Here is a 24,923-nt window from a genome sequence, read left to right on the forward strand (position 1 = left end):
TTAAGGTTTTGAACTGTGCCTTGGTAAGGAATCAGTTCACACAAATCAGTTTGTGTTTAGCACCTCATTAAGGAGAAGACCAGGGAAGAGAGTAGGCAACCATTAGAACCTTAGGGATGTTAGCAGCGTCTCCTGACATTTCTTTTTCATTTCTGCCGTCACTCGTCAAGGTTAGAGAGAGCAGATTGAATGTGTGCCAGCTAATATATTTTACTGCATTCATGCAATCCTGGACCGGATGATGAGAAAGGGAAGTGTGTGTCCTCATACAAACTTAAATCATAAACACATCTCAGAGAGTCCGGCAGACCCAGACAGACCCTTTCCAATGCAGCTTTGCCCCAGCAGCTGGGCTCACGTGGTTTTCTGTGGAGCACAGCTTTAAAGTTTCTGCATATAAAATGCCTGCAACAGGTCCAGAGCCTGTGAAAACATCCTGTCCCTGGTTCAAGGCTTGCCCTCAGTAGCTGTTTTCCTGTCTTCTGGTCCTTGTGGTTTAACCAGTTCTGTACCCAGCACCAATGAGATCCGAGTGCAGGTATGACTGACACAGGCTGCAGAGAGAGAGAGAGAGAGAGAGAGAGAGAGAGAGAGAGAGAGAGAGAGAGAGAGAGCTAGCTTTCACAGAACAGAACAGAACAGAACAGAACAGAACAGAACAGAACAGAACAGAACAGAGAGACTCTAAGGCCTTAGAAAGTCCTGAGCCTGCCTTTACTGAATCTGAAGGGCAAATTGCTTATCGCCAGAGTGGAGATTAGATTTAGCCAGGTTGTTCTTGGGACTCGCAACTTGTATGGTGTGTAAATACTCATTTTAAAAAACTGGCCTGTTAGGAAGGGTGGCTCAGCCAGCCAGCCAAGATGTTACTCTCTGCCCCACCTCCCAGAAAACACCAGCAACTTCATGGCCGAGGTGCCAAGGACAACCTCGGCTCTCCAGCTTCCAAAGACTTGTTTGTTTTTGTATTTGTGAGTTATGTATTTTATGGGAGGAATGTCCTTGTGGGGTTTCTCTGTGCCTCTTCTCCCCTCCCTTCCTCTGCTGCTATAAAAGTGAACTGTTGTGTTTCTTCCTGTTTCTCTCCCGCTTCTGCAGTGGCATGGCGGCCTGGTGGTTGAATTTTAAGATGGTCTGTAGTTGCTGTCTGTCTAACTAGGAAGCGGTAGATGTAGGGAGCACCTGAGACCTGGACGCTTCGTCAGTTAGGCTGGGTGTTGGTGGCATCTGAATGTTTTCCACATGGGGCCCAGCACCTGCAGGCTGTGAGTTTGCGTGGTGAAGCGGCACGCTTTGGGGTATCCTGGGTGTATATTTTAGAATGATTTTATAGTACTACTGTTTTGATATTGTTGAATATTGTAATGGTTGTTATAATATTATTGAGGATTGTTTTTTTCGTGCTTCTTTGCGGTCTTTAAAATATCTTGATATGGAGCTTGTATACTGCAGGTAAGATTTGCTGTGCTTCTGTCACTGAACTGTGCTCAGAGAATATTTTCCAACGTTTTCAGTGAGTAGATTTTGAGGTGGGTAGGAGATCACAGAGAAATGGGCCAATGCAGTGCTCAATGCTAGAAATAATAATAACGATATTAATGGCAAAGCCCTGAGTCCACCCCCATCCTCCAGCTAGTAGCCTCTTCTGGCTTTTGCTTTGATAAATGGCCTGTCGTGAGATAAGGCTGCTAGATGACTCTGCCGATGGGAACGACTCCATCGCCGGCTAGGGGGAAGAGCCTCATGTCATATGTATGCTAAAGCTGGAGGACACCGCCAGCCTTGATGTCTTTAGAAGCCTTTTATCCTGTACTGCAGGAAGTCATTTTGCCCTGATTGTGGGTGGCTGCAGTAATCTCAGCGATCGCAGATCTAGCAACTTTTCGGTTTGGGATGGTTGAGTTTTTATCATTTCTGCTGTGAGAACTTATGACAAAATTGCAGATATGTCTTATGGTAAGGACAGTAAGCAGTTTTCCTCAGATGGGACGAACCAATCTAGAATTGTCATTTATAATTTATTTTACAAATGTTTATTTACTTATTTATATGTGTATAGGTGTTTTGCCTGCATGTATGTCTGTGGCCACATATGTGCCTGGTCTTTCAGAGACCAGAAGAGGACATTTGATTCCCTGGGTCTGTAATTACAGATAGGTGTGAGCTGCCATGTGGGTGCTGGGAATCAAACTCAGGTCTTCTAGAAGAGCAGGCAGTGCTCTTAACTGATAAGCCATCTCTCTAACTGCCCCCCCCCCCACTATTTAGAATTTGAATTTCATGTCCAGAAAACTTTCCTGAGTCCACAGATCGATTTTTTTTTTAAAAGTAATTCTGTTTGCCTTTAGGGAAAATCATATTTGCAATGGTTGATACATATTCATATATATATATATATATATATATATATATATATATATATATATATACTGTATGTAGATACATATATATGAATTTATGTATATATAAAGATGTGTAACTGTTTCACTCTTTTACATTTTATAAACCTACCCAATTATTATTAGTACTGTGAGTCATGTTTCTGCCAGTTTTCAATACTATTTAAAATTTCTTCATTACAATATAATTTTATTTCTACTTTTTTTCAGTCAAATAATGACTCAGAAATGTCCATAGAATATATTACCTATTTGTTCAAAACTTTGAATTTAACACACATTGTTGATCAATCCCAGGTTCTAAATGGAAAATAAATAACACTAGGTGCTTCCCACCAGGTAGCACAGCCCCAGACTCAACCAGACACAATAGGATGCCGTGGGTGCCCACGGGGCAGCAGGGCGTGGTCTTAAGAGCTCTCCAGCCTTTAGTGAAAGTCCCAGCTCTGACAGCTTCTAAGTCTCCTCCTTGGATTATTTCCTCATTTATAGAATGAGACCATAGCAGTTCATGCCAGGTCAGGGGTTGAGAGTCATCGTTGTCCAGTGTTGGTTGGTAGCAGGTTTGTGGGCGTACACGCAGCGTGGCAGGGCAGGGTGCCTTCCAAGGGGGACTGGGAGGGGGTGTGCTCAGAGCATCCTCATGGAGAAAAAGTGATACCCAAGTAGAAGGGGGAAATTTTTTAGGCTGTGAGCATTATATGAACAAAGGAAATGAGTTTGAAAACTTTCTCCACTGAGGTTAATATCATCAGACCTAAATTTTAAAACATTGCCTTCCAAACCTACCTTCTAAGGTATAGGTGTTTGGGTCCAAGCAATACTTCATCTCTAGACTTACCTAATTTGTATCTAGAAGGGGGATTAGCTTAACAGTTTCCCCATTTGCTTTTGCTAAAATCATGCCATCTGTTTTAACATGACAGAACTAGGTTGCTGACGTCTCTGAAGCCTATTGTTCACTCTGACCTCCAGCCCTTGTCTAATTGTGCAGTCAGTGTTTGCTCGACGCTCCTCTTCTCTGCTTCCCGGCGTCTTTTGAGTGAATTATTTTGCAAAGATTTCTATTGAATTTTGCCCTCTTTTTCCTTCTCTGTCCATCAAGGTCATTTTAAACTTCAATCCAGTTTTCCTAACTGTCAGCCATCCCATCCAATTGGGCGATATTCCTAAATTTGATAATAATGTTTTTGAGTCTGTGTCTGAAGCATTAATAAGCACGTTAAGGCTAACAGCATCTAACTAAGCTGGCCCTGTAGAATTCAATTTGTTTGTGCTAATTTATTTGCATATATTATACAAATATCATACCTAGACATGAAAAAGAAACTCGGAAAAGAAGATTAAGTCATTCCATTCAACCTGACACACTTTTAGAATGGTGGGCAAGGAAGACAGAAAAATTCTATCTCAGAGGTTATCAACATGATTGAGTTTGACATTAGCATGTCAGGATTCCTGTCTCAGAAATAAAACTTCATCAAAGTGTGTGTTCTTGATACTTACGTGTTATCAATAATTAACTGAAACTCTGTTTCAGTTTCCTTGTAAATAGATGACTATGGCCCTCAATAGCACCCCAAGAAAAATTGCCTTAACAAGACGGAAAGTACAGTTTGATAATGCTGTGTGACGTAAGCTGTTATGTTAGGTAGCTAGGATCATGCCCTTGTCTGGATACCTTCAGTCCTGGGATATTTTTCTAGTTTGGGGGCAGCTGAGCAGGGCCCGTGGGTCTGGCTTACCTGAACTCAGTTCTAGAGCCCCTGGAGGAGGTCCTCTGTCTTCCTGTTTAGAACCTGGTCCAGTCTTGGGTTCTAGGGACTTCCAGATGACAAATGGAAACTCATTCTTCGTAATGCCCTCATCATTTGGCTCAGACAGGAAAAAGGGAAAAAATCCCAAGTCACACCAAGTGCTGTAACTTGATAGCCTGATCCCAAAGCAAGTGAGGAAACCACACCCAAGCCTTTCCCCAGCTAACCGCAAAGATGGACCAGAATAGAGAAGGAAAGCAGGAACTTTAAGAAAACCTGGAGAAGGCTTGCGTGGGGCACAGCAAGAACTATGGATGCTATCAGAGCACTTCCCTCTGGACCTTCTAGCTTTAGGGTATGTGAATTTTATAAAAGATTGTGTTCATCTAATCATTTTTTTTTATGTCAAAGCATTGGGATAGACCACTGCGGAGTGAAGAGATTTGTAATGTAAATGCAAGATGCATCTGCCAGTCAAGAAGACGTTCTTTGAAATGACTGCAGCCCCTCTCCCTCTCCTTTCTAGCTTTATGTTTTGTAAGCTTTTTCTCTTTTTGGTATTTTGTATATCAGAAAAACACACGGGCTCCCTCTGGTGGTCACTCCAGTGTTTCTAAGGGGAGTTTTTATTGGTGTTTCTAACATTGAAGTTTGAGTTATAGAAAACAAGATGTTTAAATGAAAATGTCAATAGTAAATGTTATTTTCTAAGATTTCTAGGACTTGAGAACATTCAAATTAATCCACATTGACAATACGTCTATCCATCTATCCATATGTGAATGTCTACAGTTCAGTTATATCATGGTGGTGATGTTTGACTTTCCAGAATGCAGTCTAGTCTGTGAGTCTGTAAGAAAGATGCAGAGCTCCCATCTCATAAGGCAGACAGGCACTCCCAAGGATCAAGTCTGTTGATGAGCAGGTCTTTATAGAGTACTCACTTAGGTCTGATATTCGAGAGCTAAGCAATGTGAGAAGTGAGCTGTTCCCATTTAAAAATATACTGGAAGTTCTTTGCTGTTGGCAACGTTGTTTCCTTTTCTTCTTTAGGTCACATTCTGCGAATGTGATCTTACTGTAATGTAGTTTCATCCTAGGCTGGGTGACTGTATGCTTGCATCTGTGTACCGCTAACATGCAGACAAGGTGATTGGATAACAGTGCCGTCTACAAATAGAAGTCTGTTTTTCCTTCCTTTGAACTGCCCAGGTATTAGTTGTCTAGGGTAAACCTGGAAGCTCCAGATTGTGATATATGCTATAGCCAAAAGTCTCTCATGAACTACTCTCTTATACATAGCATCTTGTAGCAGGCATTGGGACATAAATCTTGCTGCTTAAATGTTTCTGATGGCCAAATGTTTTTATTGCAGGTTTTTTTTTTTATCTTCTTGACTGAGTGGTAGTCTTCAGTAGCTGTGTACAACTATAGAAACAATGTGAATATTTTCTATGTAATTATTATTAAGTATTAAGATGCATTGCTATTAGAAACTCATTCCTGGGTGACTTGGAGATACTTGTTAAGAAATGGACAAGGAACCCAGCATGGTGCTAAATACCTGTAATCCTAACACATAAGAGGTGGAGTCAGGAAGATCAGGGGATCAAGGTCATCCTCTGTGAAACCGCAAGGTCAAGGCCATGCTTGGCCACATGGTCTCAAAACGATAGAGTTAAGATAGCTCTATGAAATAGGGTTTGATGTCTGTTTTGTGACTCGTTTTTGGTTGTTATCCTTGTTAAGAACTGGGGAAACTCATTGGTATAAATAGGTAGATGGGGACGGGGATAATCTGAAGAGCACGTCTAAGTTCTGGGACTCCTAGGAAACCAGTGTGGTTCTTTGTGGGGGGCTAGAGGTGAGGAGGGTGGGGTCGCAGGGGATGCACAGCACTGCATCCAGGGCGGATTTAGACATTGATTTTGGGGGATTATTTGTGAATGAACTAGGAGGGAAGGGAGAGAGCTGTAAGAAGGGCTCCCAGCTTTCGCTCAGATGAATGGAAGGATACAGTTCTTGCTGACTGAGAAAGGGAGGCTGAGGGAAGATCGGATTCTGGAAACTAGGTTCAAGGTCACAGTTCAAGGTAGATTCCAGGAAATGGAGTGATTTAGACTTCTGCACTCTACCTATGCCCAATTGATAGTCAATAACAGTAAATGTTTGATCAGAAAATAATGGGAAGGTAGATGCCAGGGTTTACACCCAAATGAATGTAATGAAATTTGTCTGAAAGAAATTAAGCGAACGAGACACAAATCAACCAGAAGTTTATTACGTTTGCTTCTTCCATTATAACATTTTTGCATACTTTTAAGAGAATCCACGTTTGTGAGCAAACTGCGTGTGACTGCAGGTGTCACCTTTCCCATTAGGAAGAGGCTAATTTATGGAATATTTCAAGTGCAAATAACAAATGAACCAAGCTAACAAAGTGTTACTTAATAAACATCCTCGGGGACCTTCTTTAATGAACAGGTAGAGGACTATTATTTGAAACTTGGCCCACAAATTATTTCTATACGAATTGGTGATACTAAATGGTTATGGCCTGCTTGAAACAATTTATTTTCTTAATTAGTTTAATCATTCTCTTTACAGTCTCTTACACTACTACATGAGCTAATAACCACTTTTTTTCTTGAATAAATTAAATTTCTAGCCTGCTTGCAAATTTCCAATTAATAAAGTTTCAAGGAGTGAATTAATGCTGCAATCATAAGAGAAATAACCATGGTTTATATAATCCTTTTGCAATTAGCTAGTACTGACCAAGCACCTACTATGTGTTGTGCAGGCCATGTACTTTAGTCTGGGTCATCAAAGTGCAATAAAATAAGTTCCTGACTTCATAGAGTAGGGAAAGAGAGGTAGGTGAATAAACAGTCCTGTGTGCATTCTCTGTGGTAGGATGGAGATGGGAGATAAAGGGCAAAATAGAAAAGTATCCACCATAGAAGCCTCAACCCTGCAAGCTGAGTTTCTCCGAAGAAAAGTGTTTGGTTATTCACCTCCCAAACGCTACCTCAATACCAGTCTGCAGCCACCAAACTTCCATGCTCTGTAACTCTAGACTTGGAAGGTGCATGAGACAGAAACCCACTTATGCTACCTTAAAAGCAATCAAGAGTAAATGCTGGAACTGACCACTGGGTCTCTAGGAGGAGAGCATGTGTGCTGGCTTGGGGCTGACAGGAGCCCAGGCCTCTGCTTCCTGCTGCTTTGAAAGACTTGAAAACATGGCCCCCAGTAGTTCTTGTTCGTCCCCTGCCCCCAGGATCTCCTGTGAGGAGACCTTGTGCAAACACCCTGATTGAGCTAATGTGGGTCATGTGACCCCTCCACCACAACTCTGAGCCAACTAATGAGGGTGCGATCCCACTGTGGCTTCAGCTCTGTAGATGGGAAAGGGGAAACCAGAGAGATGAAGACTGCCCCCACCTCTTACTACTGAGAATCACGTCTAGCTGACAGCTAAAAATCGGGTCCTCTTGGTTTGAGGCACTCAGAACATCATAATGCAATCAATACCCCATTCCCGGGTACTCTTCATTCCTTGCTTATGGAGAAATGGGACAGGAGCACTTAGGAGAATAGTGTTGACATGACATTTTTGCGATAGCCTTGACTGCAGTAAGCTTTGTGCTTGGAAATCTCATGCCTACTACACAATCTGGACCACCGTTTCCTGCCCGCTAACTTCTGAACATGTGTGGTAGGGAGATTAGGAGGGTTGGTCTTGTTAAGTCTTTGAGCAAGTTGGATGTCAGTGCCAACCAAAACAGTATGACATAACTTGCCCCAGTTTTTCTAGAATATTCTACAAACTGGGTTTTTTTTTTTAATCTAGTTGATTTTTAAGTCGTTAAATTCTAGGAGCCAAATTTACATTCAGATGAACTCACTGGATTCTGTAGTGTATGCCTAAAGGAAATGTTTCTGCCAAGAGACTAAAGTGAAGGGAAGCAACACAGTGGATTTTGCAAGACAGTGTTTTCCTGATCATAAGTATGATAGTTTATGTTGAATATTGGAAAACATAAAACTATATTTACAACTCCTATGAATGCCACCACCTAGCACATACATATGTACACACACACACACACACACACACACACACACACAGCTGGGGAGATGACTCAGCAGGTAAGAGCCCTTTGCACACAAGCATGAGGACCTGAGTTCAAATCAGCAGGACTCAGAAGAAGCTGAGTGTGACCATGCACACATGTAACCTCAGCGCCACAGTGGGTGGTGACAGGAGAATGATTGAAGCCTCCTGGCTGCCAGCCTGGCACCAGGTAAAGAGAGAGAATGTGTGCCAAGAGAACACAGGAGAGAGTCATAGAGCAGGCACTGGCCTTTACATGGTTGCATGGGCGTGCATGCCCTCACACACTTGCACACATACCACATTTATGTCATACACACATGTCACACATCCATGCACACACAGAGAAATACACACACACACATATATGTATGTGTATATGTATATATATATGTGTGTGTATATATATGTTCATATGGCATATAGTTTCTTACTCATTTTTTTCAATTAAGTCTTTAGAAAGATTTTAAAGGAATTAATATTGACTGAGCCATACAAGGGGAGGAATCTCCTCTCAAATTAACATTTTTTAATACACGTTCACATGTTATCTGTGTATCTTGTCAAAGTTAGTTTCCACACTAACCTGTTTCCAGACATATTTTTGGCTACTTCACTCCAGTTTCTCCTGGTGCTTTTCATTTCTCTCTGTTATCACTATGTCTGTCTATGGTGCTTCCTTCAGAACTGGAAGGGCAGGTGCACGGCTCGCCACTCGCTCGCCAGTTTTCCATGCTCTCCTTTGTTAAGAATAATGACTTTACCTCCTCTTCACCCACCCCTAAGGCTGATTTCCCCAAATGGAACTGGCATAGCGGTTCTTTCTTTGGAGCCCTTAAAGACGCTGATGTTGACAGTTGCCCCCAAGCCACGGTCTACCCAGCTTCCTTCATGTCTACTGACTGTCCCTTTCCTTTCCCAGGACCCCATCTAAGATAGCATGCTGCGTTTAGTCATCACCTCTTGGGGCAGCTTTTGCTGGATACCTAAGACCTTCCGTTTTTGATAACTTCTGACTGGATCAGAGTTGGCTTATCAAGCATTTTCTAGTGTGTCCCCCCACCCCAGTTGGAATTTATCTGTCTTTTCCTCAAATTAGACTCACTTCATGACCTCCAGGGAGGAAGCCCAGAGGTGAACTGTTTTTATCTAATCATATCAAAATATGCCATGTCAGTATGACCAACCACCATTGCTGCAGACCTTGCTCACCTGGTTAAGGTGTGATTGCCAAGCTTCTCCTCTGTGAGGTCACTGTCCCTAGGTGCCCTGCCTTTGCATACAACTGTGGAAGGATGTCAGTCCATGGTGGACTTTTAAGGGAACAGTGAGCTGTTTCCCAAGTCCTTGATAGCACAAGAACAATGTATTTATTTAGAATTCTTCCTCCTGGGAGATTTGCCTCTTTCCCGTGATTATTCATTTGGTCTCTTCATATATCATTATGTACCCTTGGATGTCTGTTTTATTCTTTGTGCTAAGGTCTGACACTATTCCTTAAATTATTCTAGTTTTAGTGCCACTGTTCCTTGACTGCTTTGCTGTTTTCTTTTGGTTTTTTGAGCACTATCTTCCGCTATAGTTAAATATTTCTCATACATTCCCTCATCCAGTATTATAATTAATCATTTTGCCAAATAAACCATTCTTCCTCTCACTTGAAGATGCTATTAGAAACCAGCGTCTGGACCCTAGATGTGTTGGGAATGCTATGCCTCTCCACTGCTTTGGAAGGCAGCATATGTAACCCAAAGGCCAGAAGGGTGGTCACTAGGGACTTAACCCTTCCTTGCCTCCATTTCTTCATCTGAGAAATGGGTAGGACTAATGAGCTTCCCTTCGTTGTTGATATCCTGTTATTGGCTTGAAGCACGAGCATACAGAAATTAATATGTAAGTGTCCTTACTCTTTCCTGTGTCCTGAACAACATCTTACGGGTAAATCCACAACTCGCTGCCTTCCCTTTCTCTTCTGCTTGCTTCCATTGCTTTGTTTTGCTGTGTTCTTTGGTTAGCTATGAGGAATGGAATGGCCTTCCCTCCCCGACTACCCTGCATCAGGTAAGAAAACTGAAGAGCCTGTGTTTCACCTCAGTTTTTGTTTGTGTTCAGGTCGGCTTTTAAATCTGAGGATGGTTGAACATGCGTAGTTGGGGAAAGAACCCACATTCGGGTACATGCCTGGAATCAGTTCGTCCATGAACTGTATCGTCTTGGGGTTTCCTCTGCTGTGGATTCTCATAGAGTCCCATGCACTCTATCAGCAATAGGTTAGGATCACAGGTTTAAACTCCTAATGCTAACCAGAGAGAAATGCTTCTCCAAGTTGCTACTTGAGTAAAAGCAACAATGATATTGCCAAGTAATTAAAGAACAGCAAAACCCACACCAGTTATTTATAGTGTTTTCAGGTACTGTAAGTCACCCAAGGGCATTTGACTTGCATAGTTTTGAAGTGAGAACATTACATAAAAGATTAAATCATGCCGAGAGGGGTTCCCTCCCTCTTAGAGGAACTGTGGACATCTGAGCTGCCTGCCCTCCCCTTCCTTCCCATGCAGCTGAAGTACCTGCTTGCAGCCAGCCACCGTGCTTTCTGGCGGGAAACCATATTGCCAGGAAAAAAAATATGAAATTCATTCAGATCTTGGCAATCCTTTTAGGTTTAAGCGGTAAGACAATGCTGTATAAACAGTGCTGTCTTTATTTGGCAGAGATTTGCTTTAGAATGAAGCCTACCATATAAAAACGTTTAAGCTACACAAACCAGAGAATTGTAGTAGTCCCAAAGTTTGATAAAGCGAGAAGCAAGGTTCATGGGGAGTCTTAGAACCCCGAGGCAAGTGTCCAGAGAAGTCTGTGTCGCTCAGCAAATCCCAACTCCCTCCATGCTCTGTCTGTAAGTCCCAGTACATCACCTGGGGCTTTGGGTGAGGTAGTCAGTCAGATGGGAATAAGGTCCTTGGTGCTTTCTGTTACTCAGTGCTCCTACAGTGCTCCACCCTGGTGTGGTCAAAGGCTTTAATCAAGGGGCTGTGACAATTAGCATATCCCACCCAAGATGCTGTGAAAATCTGTGACTATCATGTCCAAAGTCCTCAAGTTTCTAGTCGATGAAAGAGCAGAATGACATTCGATCCCTTCTCATTATATTTGCAAAAGTTTCCAGTATTTCTAAAGCCTTTCAAATGATGTTGATTTAAAACAAAAACAAAGAAACAGAGCAAAACTCCAACCTTGAGGTGGAAGCAGCTTGGTTTCTGAAATGCGCTTATATTTCCCTTGGCTAGTTGTTTCTCTAGTAATAAGGCTTTACATTTTGGAAACTCCCCCACCCTTTTTTTCTGCACACTGCAATAAACTTAAAATATATATATGTGTGTGTGTGTGTGTGTGTGTGTGTGTGTGTGTGTATGGAAGGAAGAAGGAAGAAAAACATACGGGTAATAACAGTCTTACAAGTCCAATGTTTCTGGACTACTTCTTTGGCATGGAAAGTCCTCAGATTGCATATGTGATGAAACCATGGTCTGCACTACTACAACCTGATGGTTTAAAGGAAAGGCAAAAAAGGCCGTGTTTGGGGAACCTACCTGGTTTATGATCCAGCTCGGAAATGGACTTGGTGTTTTATGTGGTATGCTGCTGTTCCAGGCTGCTTTTATATTTTATACAGTATGCTTTTAGGGCTTTGATCATTTTTGTTTTGATGAGCTTTGTAAAGGTTTAAAAGGTTTCTTGAAAACATTAATAGGCCTTTACTATTCCAGGAATTTTGTATTACGTGAATCAAATGCACGCCGCTCTCAGGTCCTCGAACCCTTAAAGGTCATCAGAGTCCCTTGTTTGTGTGTTCTTGTATTTGTTCCGAGGTTGTGTTTATTGTACCTTTGGCTCACTAGATTGTTCTAGGCAAGGGGAAAAAAAAACTTCTTTTAGAATTTGCAATCAATACAGATAAATACACCACCATGCAGGGGACTGTACAAAAGTCAATTGAGTGCATTATTTTCAACTCCAAGTACAGGACAAAGAATCCCATTTTCTTTTTAGTAATTATTTTACCTTTCCCAGTTGGGAATTACAAGGCTATTAAAATAATAGCCGAGGGCATTTTTGATAGGATGCATTTACATGCTAGGAAAGTGTGTTTGTGTTTTCTTGTTGGAAATTTTTGTCTTAATTGATTAATTTGTCCCTATTAATATTTATGAATCTTAATACAGAATGACTCTATTGAAGAAGCCAAAGATAGGTCACTTCCCTAAGAATCCATTCCGAAGAAAAAGTCTATCTGAAGCAGCATTTGTGAAAGCATCCCAATTTGCCAAGGTCTCCAAACCTTTACCCACAATATAAGTGCCCCACTTCTAAACCCAGTTCTGAGCAGGTAACCTCCAGTGAATGGGTGACACGAGCTCTTGGCCTAAGCAGATTTATAGTACCAAATTGTTAAAAACTACTCGAAGGTACAATGACAAGAAAGACTTTAAATTATGCCTTGTATGTTTAATAAAATTTCTCATTAAAGTGAATTTAGAAAACTGAAATTTTTTTATGACAGTGCTATGTAAGAAGGAAGAAATATAAAATTTTATCTAGAGTGATTATGCCTCCTCTTAAAATAGAACAACCCCCCATCTAGTCAGAAGGATTAATATTCAGATCCTAAAATAATAATATTTTACTTTATATGATTAAAATATTTTATGCCTCCCGATGAACATGCATCATTTTGTATGGAAAAAAGCTAAAAGCCCAACAGTAATAAACTTTACTGTGGTCACAGCCTGACATTCCAGTGTCTGTCCTCACACTGAGGCCCCACAGGGCTTTGCATATCCTGTGGTCAGAAGCTTTGTCTCACCTCATTCCACGTGGACCCACGTGCACAGCAGCCAGACAAGGGGGAGCTTGCTCTTTTTCTGTTCCCACCCGTGTGACTTCCGGCTCCGTCTGCAACTCCATTCTGTGCTGAAGTTCAGCTGAAGGCAGCTGAATCCCCTCCCCATGCACGAAGGCTTCCTTGAGCCACCAGGCCAGCTGTCACCCTCCCCTCCCACTTGACTAACGTAAGCCTCTCTCTGTAAGATACTTCCACAGTGTTCAGCTAGATAAGGAACAAGGACAAGAGAACTATTAAGTTATGCCGCGTACAGTTAATGAGATTTCTCCCAGCACTTGGGAGGCTATACAGAGAAACCCTGTCTCAAAAAAACAAAAAACAAAACAAAGAAATGTCTCATTTTAAAGAATCCACAGTGCTATGTGATGTCACTTATGAGTTAGTGTTATGTAAGAAAGAAGAATTGTATATTTTAATGTAGAACATGATTACACACTCAATTGAAAATAGAGCGAATCCCACGCCTACTTGAAAGGATCTCCTAAAAGAACAATCATATTTTGCACATCCCTCTGACCTTGAGAAGCCCTACGTCTATTTGATCAGTGTCACTAACTGGCGACAAGCCAGGACTAATCACATGTAATTGTGAGAGCATTTTTATGCTGCCCATTTCTTACTTAAGAACATCCCTCGGAGTTTCCACAGTCCTCAATCTAAACCCCAGTGCCTAGTTTACTGTAGAATGCCTCTCACCTGTACATTTATTTCCTGTTTAGTATATTACCCAGAAGCTTTGACAGACTCCGCTTTTGTCTTCAGAAGCCTGTAGATAATACATAAATAAATAAATAAATAAATAAATAAATGTATATCTCTTAAGAGTCAAGTCACTTGGCTTCTTAAATTCTGAATCTGAAAAAGAATGTAGTCAGATGATATTCACAGACAAATAAGTGGACAAATAAGCTACAATAACTACTTTTTTTTTAATAACTCCTTTTTTAACGGTATGGCCTGCTAGAAAATGTACGCTTAGCCAGATACAGCCAGTGACAATGCAGCATTGGGAAGCATTTAATTACAAGCTGACTTTTAGACACCCTTCACGTTGTTTTCCATATGTCTATTGCCCTTGAGAGAAGTACTTGTGCTTTAAGCAGGAGGTACTAGATGTTTGCCGTGAGCACTTTTAAACGTCACCAGCAGCACCGAGTAAATAAATATTTCTGAAAATGCCATGTGGTCCGCCAGGCTGCTCTAGTCTAGCATCTTGTACCTCCTTCTGTGATGCATGCTGGTAGTGTCACAGCGAGGGATGCTTTTCATGCACAGAAGCATCCGTGCATGCTCTTCTCCTTCAAGACACTCCCCAAAGGAACGTTAGGTCCCAGACTACTACCTGCTGAGCTGTAGAACAGCTGCTGCCCTCCTTTGGGGTCACGGGGACCCCAGATGTGAAACCAAAACCCCAATGCCTACTTTACTGTAGAGTGTCTCTCACCTGTACACTGAATTCAGAGTACACACTTTCCTAACTTGTTTTATGAGATCAAGTTGATTTCTTGTTCTAATGCAGACGTTTTCTTGAAACTCCTTATTGAAACACAGTATATTCATAGAAAGAAAGTATGCACCTCAATTAGGTCAGTATTCTTTCAAAACTATCGTCATGCTAACACAACGCAGGGCAGGAAGCAGAACAGAGCTGTAACTGCTAAAGCCCAGCCCAGCTCCCGTTTTCCCTTCCAGCATCTCCCCACTGTCTAAGAGACCACTTCTAAGAGACCAGTGATTTGTATCAATGAAAGCCATCTGTCACCTGCCTTCCATACCCATTCCACCTGTGAGCTCCGTGTGTGTGGGATTTAGGCTGCATGGGTGTAAAATGTCTTCGTATTGTGGCGTAGGAACATGTCATGCCTTCTGCTGGCAGTGAGCTGCTGTGAAGAGCATTGCCTGGACATCTTGATTCAAGGCTTTTGGTGAACATAACTCTACAGTTCTGTTGGCTTTTTTTATGTACCAGTCTGTTTCTGGAGAGTTAAAAATATTCTTGTTCAGGTTTAAGGTCTGCGAATGGACTTCCAGAAATCTGTTCATCTATGAAATTATAAGGAGAATTTTGGATGTTGCATCTGAAACTGGCACTTTTATGACGTTCTCAAAACTGTGCCCCCAAATCTTTATCAAAGAAGCAAAACTATCAGGGGAAAAAAAATAAACAGAACATGATAAAAAAAAAAAAAAAGCATTCAGTCTCTAGAAAGATCTGTTTTTCTAGAATATTTTTCAATCTCTAAAGGACTGAATATTTCAATCTAAAGGAAAGGCAAAGGTTTTACCTTGAAATCAATGCTTCTTATTCTCAGTGCAAAACACCTCGTTACAGGTTTGACAGAGTGACATTTGTCTAGGAAGGGAGCAGGGACAACATCAGTCAGTGCTGTTAGCCAGTAAGCTTGGGCTTGCCTTCTCCGTCGTCATGAGTAAGACTGGAATTTCAGATACGAAAAGAAAATTCTCCCCTTTCTTTTGATTCCTCTGTCAGGTAAACACTCCCCAGAGGTTTCTCCATGTCATTCCAGTAAATATTTAATGAGCAGTCCACATAAAGTGCCACAGGGACTCCAAGATAACAAAAGACACGGTTTTAATTTTAAGGGATTCATTTCGTATTCAGCAAAATAAACACATAAATAACTGTGGTGCAAGCAACTAACGTGCACAGGAACAGGGCTCTGGGAAACGCAGAGGGGTCCCCTGGGCAGAGGAAACAGAAAGCCCTCGAAACAAACAAAGAACAGGAATACACAACCTTTTCCCCTGTGGGCTTCTCAACGGTGTCACCTGGTTCATTGATTACAAAACTTCAAGGCTCCAAGGATGAGAGAAGTCACACATAGACAGTGAAGTTTCTGTGGCTTCTCAGAGCATTCCATTGTGTGCCCCAAGTGGACCATTTTTACTCTTAAGAATTTTGTTGCCCAAAATCAGGATTACAACCCAAGTTTAGAATCATTTACCAGAATAGTCCTCTTTGAATTCTTCTGGGTTCAGCTTAGTGCAATGCGAGTGACGTTCTAAATTATGCATGCAGTTGACATTTGCACATTTGACGTCAAATTAAAATGACAGAATGTTGAAATTGTCATATGTTGTGTCATTATGTTGCATGATTTTAAGGACTAGTCTATGGGTTTATGGAGATATTTCCAAATGTTTGCATGCTGAGAGCTTTGGTTTTCTTTGAAGGTATCTAAGATTGCTGCATTCTTGACTATGATATATGGGAGTGCTTATGGTGTCAGTAAATCTCATCTCTGTGCCAAGGTTTTGACTTCACTGGTTGATAATCATGTCCTATGGCTCTGCTGCCAGGGAGTGGGTGCTAACTGCACACATTTTAGAATTTCAGCCTCCCTGAAAACAATTCAGGCCTCAGTTTGTGACCCAAACTTTTATCAGCTTGGCAAAATCTATTTTTCTTTAGCAGGGCAGATCAGGTTTTTGGAGTCCATTGTCTTCTCTGGTCAAGTCTCAGCCATGGGGTCTTGCCCTTGGCTGTATTGTCCCTCAGAGTGTGTCTCTCTGTGGTCCTTTTAGAGATTCTGACACATACACACACACACACACACACACACACACACACACACACACACACACCTACAGACACATTTCCATTCTGCCTTAGCTAGCTAGACTAAAAATATAACATATTATGCCCCCAAAATGTTGACAGTACATACTGTTGAAATTTAGATTCACTTTGTAAACATTTCCCCCATTTTCAAATACTAGTTTTATAAATGTGAATTGTGATCTTTCCCCCCTGTATTCCTTTAGGATGTTCTCATAGTTGGGGTTACTATTGTTGTGATGAAACTCTGTGAACAAAAGCAATGTGGAGACGGAGGAGTTTATTTAGCTTACGTACCCTGAGTCACAGTTCACTGAGGGAAATCAAGACAGGAACTCAAACTAGACAGGAACCTTGAGGCAGGAGGTGATGCCAAGGCCATGGAAGAATGCCCTTACTAGGTTGCTCCTTGTGTCCTGATAAGCCTATTTTCCTACAGAAACCAGGACCACCTGCCACTCACAATGGGCCAGAGCCTCTCCCATCAGTCACTAATTAAGAAAATGCCCTACATGCTTGCTACAGCTCAGTCTTATAGACATATTTTCTCAGCTGAAGTTTGCTCCGCTCTGATGACTATAGCTTGTGTTACGTTGTCATAAAAGTAGCCAGTACAGATGGTAAGGTAAGGGTTATGTTGCATTTCAGCTATTCTTGGAACCCTTCTGTTCACACAATGGTTTTGGTTAAAATTAATTCTTTGTAATTAGAAATTATAAAGCCCTTTATTTGTGAATACCAAATATATTACCCAAGTAACCATACATTTCCTTTACTAAATTACTGGCTTTCATAAAAGGTATTTTCATACCCAAACCAATAAAATGGATGGGAAGTGATTCCCTGGGAGGAGCCATCTAAGTTTATTTAGGTAGTTTAAATCCTGCTAGCGTGATATGTCATGATTATGTCTCCTTGGTCCAGTCTTCAGGAAAAATACATCTTAGTGAAGAATTGTATTCTTGGTGTGCAGAATGTTACTGTCACTCACTGATTCTCGAGTGCTCAAATTGACACACATACACCCACGGTACCAATACCTTTAGGCAGAAGTAGAGACTCTCAGATCATATGTCAGATTCAACAGAAGCCAAATCGGCACTTCAACGACATCCCTGTGGGATGTACAAAGCATTGACTTAAGTCTCCTCTCTCTCTCTCTCTCACAGCTCAGTGGAAACAGCTGCCATTTTCTTCCCAACATCCCTTCGCATACTTGAACATATAAATTGCCTCTCCAGTCACTAATAAATGAAGTCTGCTAAGAGACTTAAATTCATCTTAAGTGAAGACATCCTTCCATTCATCAATAATGACTTATCAAGTGGTTCTGCATAGCAAGTGCTGGGGGACAATAGAGTGAGCATGAAGTTCACAGAGCTAGCCTTTCAGTGGAGAAGACAGACAGGAAACACAGAGCCAGGAGTCAAAAGTGTGAGGTGCCAAATAGCAAGAGCTGCTCTAATGCTGATTTAGAGCAGGGATGAGCACACTATGTCCTCTAGGATGGGCAGAGTATCCTTTTTGGAAAGGAAATTTTTTAAACAAAGACTTTGATGGGGTGTGAACCAGAGATCACCTTGGAACAGTGTGTCTAGGCAGAAGGAAGAGCGGGCTTGCCATCGAAGGGGTGGGTGGAGAACAGAAGAGATCAGAGAGCAGTCAGAGGCCAGATAAACATCATTCTATAGAGGTCAGCTTGCACCATGACTAGGGGCATTGGCTTTCACAGAGTCCTGTCACCTGAGCCATGTTTTTTATAGGATGTGCTAGCTATGGACCTGAGAATGATTGGTTGGGAGTATGGAGAGATGGAGACATGCAGATTTCACAGTTTCTAGGCAAGAAAAAACTATGGCTAGGACACAGCACATACTGAAGCTGGTACCAAGCATGTAGCTCATGAGACACAAGAACTGAATTTTTACATTTCAATTAATATAAATGCCTATGTAAGGCCAGTGGCTAATGCATTGAACTATGTAGTTGAGTTCATGGATACTGTCACCATGGTTTGGCTTCTTGGCCAGTGCTTGTATAGTGTTGGGCTGCTGACAAGTTGTACTTAGTAATAATTCATCGATTAAAAAGAACATTTTCTTATCAACCCTAAAATACTTTTATTTTGGGCCAAGAGAATTCTGGCTTTTTCCAGTGTCTTCTACATGACTGCCATTACCGTTGGTGTCGTGAAAACATTCTAGTCACACAGGCCATCCACTGTATTTTAGCAGATGTCCCATGGACTGTGAAAAGAAAAAAAAAAGCTCACTAAAATACCACAAAAATACCGTACACTCTCATTCCGAGTGTCTTGTCTCCATGTGCCGCTTTGCTTTGCATTCAAAGTGTGCAGTGAGGTAGAGTTTTGGAAAATTGTTATCACAGATTCTGTGAAAAACATCTGAAGGATCTGCTGCAAATCTGTTTGCTACAGCTGTATTGTTCTCCTTTTAAAAGTCATATAATATACTCATTGCTATATCATTTTCTAAAACCATATCTACCCCCCACCCCCCACCCCAGTAGAATCCTGGGTTTATCGAGGGCACAGAGATAATAGAATATCCCATAATTTCTCATTGGCTTTATCTCTTCTTATAGGTGCACCAAACTCAGGTTAACAGTGCCAAATGACTATCAATAAGTGATCATTAAAAAAAATCATGCATTTCTGTGCAATGGCTATCATACAGCTACAAAAAAAAAATATGCACGGAAGTGCAAAGCCAGATGAGACAGCCCTTTATGTTCTGGTATGAGAATTCTTGAAGACTCATTTTCAATGTTAAGTACAGGATTGAGGCCAATGTGTATATGATTTGTGTTGGAGAGTAGGGGAGATCATATATATTTCCATATTAGTTTGTGTATGATAATTAAATTAGCATTTCAGCCCAATTAGATTTTCTAAAACATGTTATGCAAATCACCCGCAGCCTTGGAAACCTGAACTGGAGCTTGAAGCCTGGATTCGGTGTGGGTAGAGCGAGCCTCAATCACATCTTTTCCATATTCACATCACATGCCTGGCATATTTTAATTTTTTAAAGACTTATGTTTTGTGTGTGCATGCATACCAGAAGAGGGCATCAGATCCCATTACCGATGGTCGTAAGCCACCATGTGGTTGCTGGGAATTGAACTCAGGACCTCTGGAAGTGCAGTCAGTGCTCTTAACTGCTGAGCTGTTAACCCGCCCGGCATATTTTTAGATGTTAAATAAATGCTACAACTTTCAGTGTCTTAACTGCACCCAGATTTAAACTTGAGACTATAATGGTGCTAGACTTACCATTAATAAGTATCCATCATTAAACATGTTGGACATTGGTGTGCACCCCAGTCATCGTCTCTGCTTCCCCAAAGTGCGGAGCACATGACGACGATTCCCAGATTTGAATTTGATGCTTGGATTGTTCAGAATGGAAGCCAGGACGATGGAGGAGGCCAAGGCTTAGATCTGTGAGATGGGAGGGGAGAGGCTTAAGTAATCTTTCCCAGAACCTAGATTTCTGTAAAAATTACTGTTACGAGGGGCAAAAGGATATGGCAGTGGTATTTGTGGAATGCTGTGGCCAATTGATAATAACATCCTCTCTCCTCTTACTCAAAGGGCAGATTCAACAGGAATACACCAAGATGCCTTGGATAAGAGAATCTGGGCCAATTTGTAAGAAAAAAAGGAAAACTTAACTAAACAAAATGGCTTCCCCACCATCTACCCCAGCTCCCACCCCAACCACCCCAACACACACACACACACACACACACACACACACACACACTGTTGGGCCCAAAGGAACTGTTTGGATTGGTAACTCTCAAAACTTAGCATTTTATTTCTTGCAGGACAGGGATTCTCAGAAAGCTGACATTTTTCTCCACTATGTATGTATATGTGCATTTGCATGTATATACATGATGGGTGTTTAGAGGCAAATATGTGTCATGATGTATGTGGGAGGCCAGGGAACAACTTCGTGGATTCTGTCCCTTCCATGGGTTCTGAGGGGTAGATTCAGGTCAGCAGCTTGCAGCCTGCTGGGCTGTCTCACCTGCTCTGCGTGAGTTCTACAGAGTGCATCTGGCATGCCCCTATGCAGGATTTTTATATTGCTGCTCTTATTTGTTTTACTTTATTCTGCTTGGTGTTCTGGGAGCTTCCTGGATCCATAGTTTGGTGTCTGTCATTAATTTTTGAGAAAATCTAAGTCATTATTAAAGTATCTGTTCTCTTTGCTTTCTTCTTGTGGTATTGCGAGTACATGTGTGTTTTCAATCTCATATATGCTTTGTCTTTGAAACTGCCTCAGCGTGCTTAGATTCTGGGTTTGGACACGGGACAGTATCTTTTGTTCCTTTCATTTCAGTTGGGAGGGTTTGTGCTCAGGATCACTGACTCTTTCCCTAGTGGTCATGTGCCTTCTGCTGCTGAGCTCATGTGTGCCTTTCTTTGCAGAACTGTTGTTCTGTAGAGTATTGCTTGAGTTTTTATTTTAGCATTTGTATCTCCCTGCCTGTAGAAATTAACTGCCTGCAGCCCTGTTTTGAAAGAAATAAAATGTTAAGTTTGAGAGTTACAAGTCCACAAACAGTTCCTTTGGGCCCAACATTGTGTGAGGTGTGTGTGTGTGTGTGTGTGTGTGTTGGGGGTGGAGGGTGGGAGAAGGTTGTGGGGAAGCCATTTTGTTTAATTATGTTCCCCAATGCATTTTTGCATTTTGCATATAATTTCATTAGTGCTACTAGTAGAATAATATTTCATATTTAACTTAACATTACTAATTTAAACTTCCTGTCTGGCCATTCAAAAACTCTGTATCACATCTAAGTTCCAGCGTTTGGTTTGTGCTTCAAACTGAAGTCTCTCTTGTTTATCATGCTTTCTAATTTTTGTTATTGAAAGCCAGACATGATGGAGTCTGCGATAAGAATGGAGGTAAACAGGCTGTCATAGTCACTGTTCTATTGCTGTGAAGAGACATCATGACTAAGCAGTTCTTATAAAAGAAAGCATTTAATTGGGGGCTTGCTTACAGTTTCAGAGGCTTAGTCCATTATCATCATGGTGGGGAGCAGACAGGCATGGTGCTGCAGCAGTACTTGAGAGCTTTATATCCTGATCCACAGGCAGGAGACAGACAGAGAGAGAGAGAGAGAGAGAGAGAGAGACAGAGACAGAGAGAGAGACAGAGAAAGAGAGAGAGAATCTGAATTGTGCAACTCAAACCCCACCCCTAATGACACACCTCTTCCAACAAGGCCACACCTCTTAATACTTCCCAAATAATTCCACGAACTGGGGACCAAGCATTCAAACATGTGAGCCTATGGGGGCATTCTCATTCAGACCACCTCGTACATCTTTAACCTAAAGTTTTCCCGCTAAACTGTCCAGGAAATGAGTGGAGCTTAATGTTTGCTATGGTAGAAGAGGTTAGAAGTTGCGCGTTTTTCTAGTGCCCTGGTTGTGTTTCCTGGTAAGGGCTCCTTAGAAAGAATTAGACTCTGGGTCAGAGAGATGTCTCAGAGTTAAGAGCACTGAATGCTTTTACAGAGGACTGAGGTTCAGTTCCCCAAATCAAAACATAGCAGCTCACAACCCTCTGTAATTCTAGCTCTAGGGGAATCTAACACCCTCTTCTGGTTTCTGGGGATACCAGGTATATGTGATACATAGATGTATATACAGGCAAACATTTATACACCGAAAATAAGTCAATAAATGGGAAAAAAGTTAGTCTTGCAGCTCTTCCCACTTACTGTTTGTCTTAGTCAGGGTTTCTATTCCTGCACAAACATCATGACCAAGAAGCAAGTTGAGGAGGAAAGGGTTTATTCAGCTTACAATTCCATACTGCTGTTCATCACCAAGAAAGTCAGGACTGGAACTCAAACAGGTCAGGAAGCAGGAGCTGATGCAGAGGCCATGGAGGGATGTTCCTTCCTGGCTTGCTTCCCCTGGCTTGCTCAACCTGCTCTCTTATAGAACCAAGACTACCAGCCCAGAGATGGCACCACCCACAAGGGGCCTTTCCCCCTTGATCACTAATTGAGAAAATGCCTTACAGCTGGATCTCATGGAGGCATTTCCTCAACTGAAGCTCCTTTCTCTGTGATAACTCCAGCTGTGCCAAGTTGACACAAAACTAGCCAGTACAGTTTTTATGCTGGCCCTGGGGGAAGTGTGAGAGGGGTGGAAGGATCCTGTTAGGAAGCCTGTTTCCCTGCTCTGTCACCTTCACAACTGTTTTTTGTTTTTGTTTTTGTTTTTGTTTTGTACTTTTCTTAAACCTATAGATTCTAGAGTCTAGACTCTCCCTTTTAAAACTTATTTTATTGAGAAGTGTATACATGCATGTATGGTGTTTCGATCAAATCCACCCCTGTGCAGCCCACTCCTTCTCAATGCCCTTTCTACTTTTCTCTTCCTTTTCTCTCCCCACTGAGTCCATTTATAACTGTCAGTGTGTGCAGGGGCAGAACCACCCGCAGGAGGGGTTGGGCAGCCTCTCTGGGCCTCATTCCTCAACACAACTTGCTCTCCTTCCAATGAGTTGCCGTTGGGGGTGGGACTTCTGAGCCCCCACAACTGCCTCTTAGCTCCTGCTCTCCCAGTCAGTTAATAAAGGAAGGTGAGTACTAAATTCCCTCCTACACATGTAGTCAGACTCCATGGAGTCTCTTCCTAGGGAGCAGGCCTTTTGACTCTTCATCAGGAGAGTCTTCTGGGGTTAAAATAAGTAAAACACAGAGCTACGGGGCCCAGCCAAGACTGCAGCTCACCATCGGGGGTTTCTAAGCTGGTCTACGTTCAGCCTCCAGCAACTCTGCAGAAGTCCTGCCCAAGGCTTCCTGTCCCTGGGCTGCTTCTTCTGCAGGTCAGCTGACCTCAGCCCCATTGGAGTGCCTCTACCTGGGGATCCCAGGCTGGCAGTGTTTACTGGAGCCTCAGTTCTCTGATGAGCCCAAGAGACGTTGTCTTCATTTTGCAGCCTTCCAAGCACTGTTTATGTCAAAGCATTTCTCTCTGGGCCAGTTTTGAGCTAGGAAAGTCTTAGAGCAGCAGTTCTCAACCTGTGGTTCACAACCCCTTTAGGGTTCAAACAGCCCTTTCGTGGGAGTCTCCTAAGATAATCGGAAAACACAGATGTTTACATTAAGATTCATAACAGTAGCAAAATTACAGTTATGAAGTAGCAGTGAGAATAATTTTATGGTTGGAGGTCACTACAACATGAGGAACTTTATTAAAGGGTTTCAACATTAGGAAGGTTGGGAGCCACTGGCTTAGAGGAAGAAAAGCCTCGTAGACAGAAGCCAAAGAAGCTTAGAGAAAATGTTCCCGTGATCTCACAGATGGTAAAGCTTAGCTATTTCCAAGTCATGGAATCCGCCTATGCGTCTTAGTCCTGAGATGCCTTTCGTCTGCCCAGCACGAGAGCGGTGACGTTGTGGTAATGATGAGAACGAGGCAGACATTTCAAAGGCTTAGTTGCATTATTTTGAAATAACAAAACTGGGGACATTAACGTCTAGACGTATGTCACCTTCAGTAAGAAATTGTATGTTCTTTTCTCTTGCTCATCAGAAATAAGAGCAGGGAGGATTTGAAAGTCACAGTGCAGTAGCGTTTGTCTGTGGACTCTGATGGACTTGCTAACTGTTGAGCCCACAGAAAGTTCAAGAGCTGGCACGTTCCCCATCCTGATCCCCAGTTTAGCCTTTCACGTTGCTTTCCATGCCACAGGCCTTCATTAAGCCCCTGGACCCTGTTGGATGTGACTGCCATGACTTTCTTTATGGCCCTGGATTGCTGGCGTCTGCTCTGAGCGCTGTGTCCCTGTCTAGCTTGTTATTCTTGTCTCTTGGCTTAAGATGTCGTGCCTTGAAAAAGGGTTCTGTGAGCAAACACTTGACTAAAAAGAATCACCCTGCTTTCAAAGAGGTCTGAATATGGTTTTCCGTGAGGCCTATTACAAGGCCTCATCTACCTCATTATATCTGCATGGGCGTTATTGTGCACCTTGTAATGGAAGCTGGATTCATATTTTTCATTGCCTGATTAGTATTTCTAAATTGGCTCACTTGCCAAAAGGAGTATTTTTTTCTCACTGCTTTCCCCTTTCACTGGTAATAGAAACATAATAAAATGCAG

General features: G+C 42.0%; 1 protein-coding gene across 9 annotated transcripts in view; it reads left to right on the forward strand.

Annotated features, from left to right (window-relative positions):
- The window catches only part of Rapgef4 (Rap guanine nucleotide exchange factor (GEF) 4), a 276,260-nt gene that overhangs the window by 163,305 nt on the left and 88,032 nt on the right, over positions 1-24,923 (forward strand). The window contains exon 1 of one of the 9 annotated variants that reach the window (XM_030251898.1): positions 681-1,265. The exons of 5 other annotated variants lie outside the window; for them this stretch is intronic. In XM_030251898.1, the coding sequence (XP_030107758.1) occupies positions 1,232-1,265 (34 nt within the window). In that variant the 5' untranslated portion in view covers positions 681-1,231. Of the gene's footprint in view, positions 1-680; positions 1,266-4,451; positions 4,512-5,941; positions 10,338-24,923 lie in introns of those variants that run through there. 3 more of the 9 variants (XM_006499938.4, XM_030251900.1, XM_011239711.3) reach the window with 3 other exon arrangements.

Source organism: Mus musculus, chromosome 2, assembly GCF_000001635.26.
Source record: "Mus musculus strain C57BL/6J chromosome 2, GRCm38.p6 C57BL/6J".
In the NCBI taxonomy this organism is placed as follows: domain Eukaryota; kingdom Metazoa; phylum Chordata; class Mammalia; order Rodentia; family Muridae; genus Mus; species Mus musculus.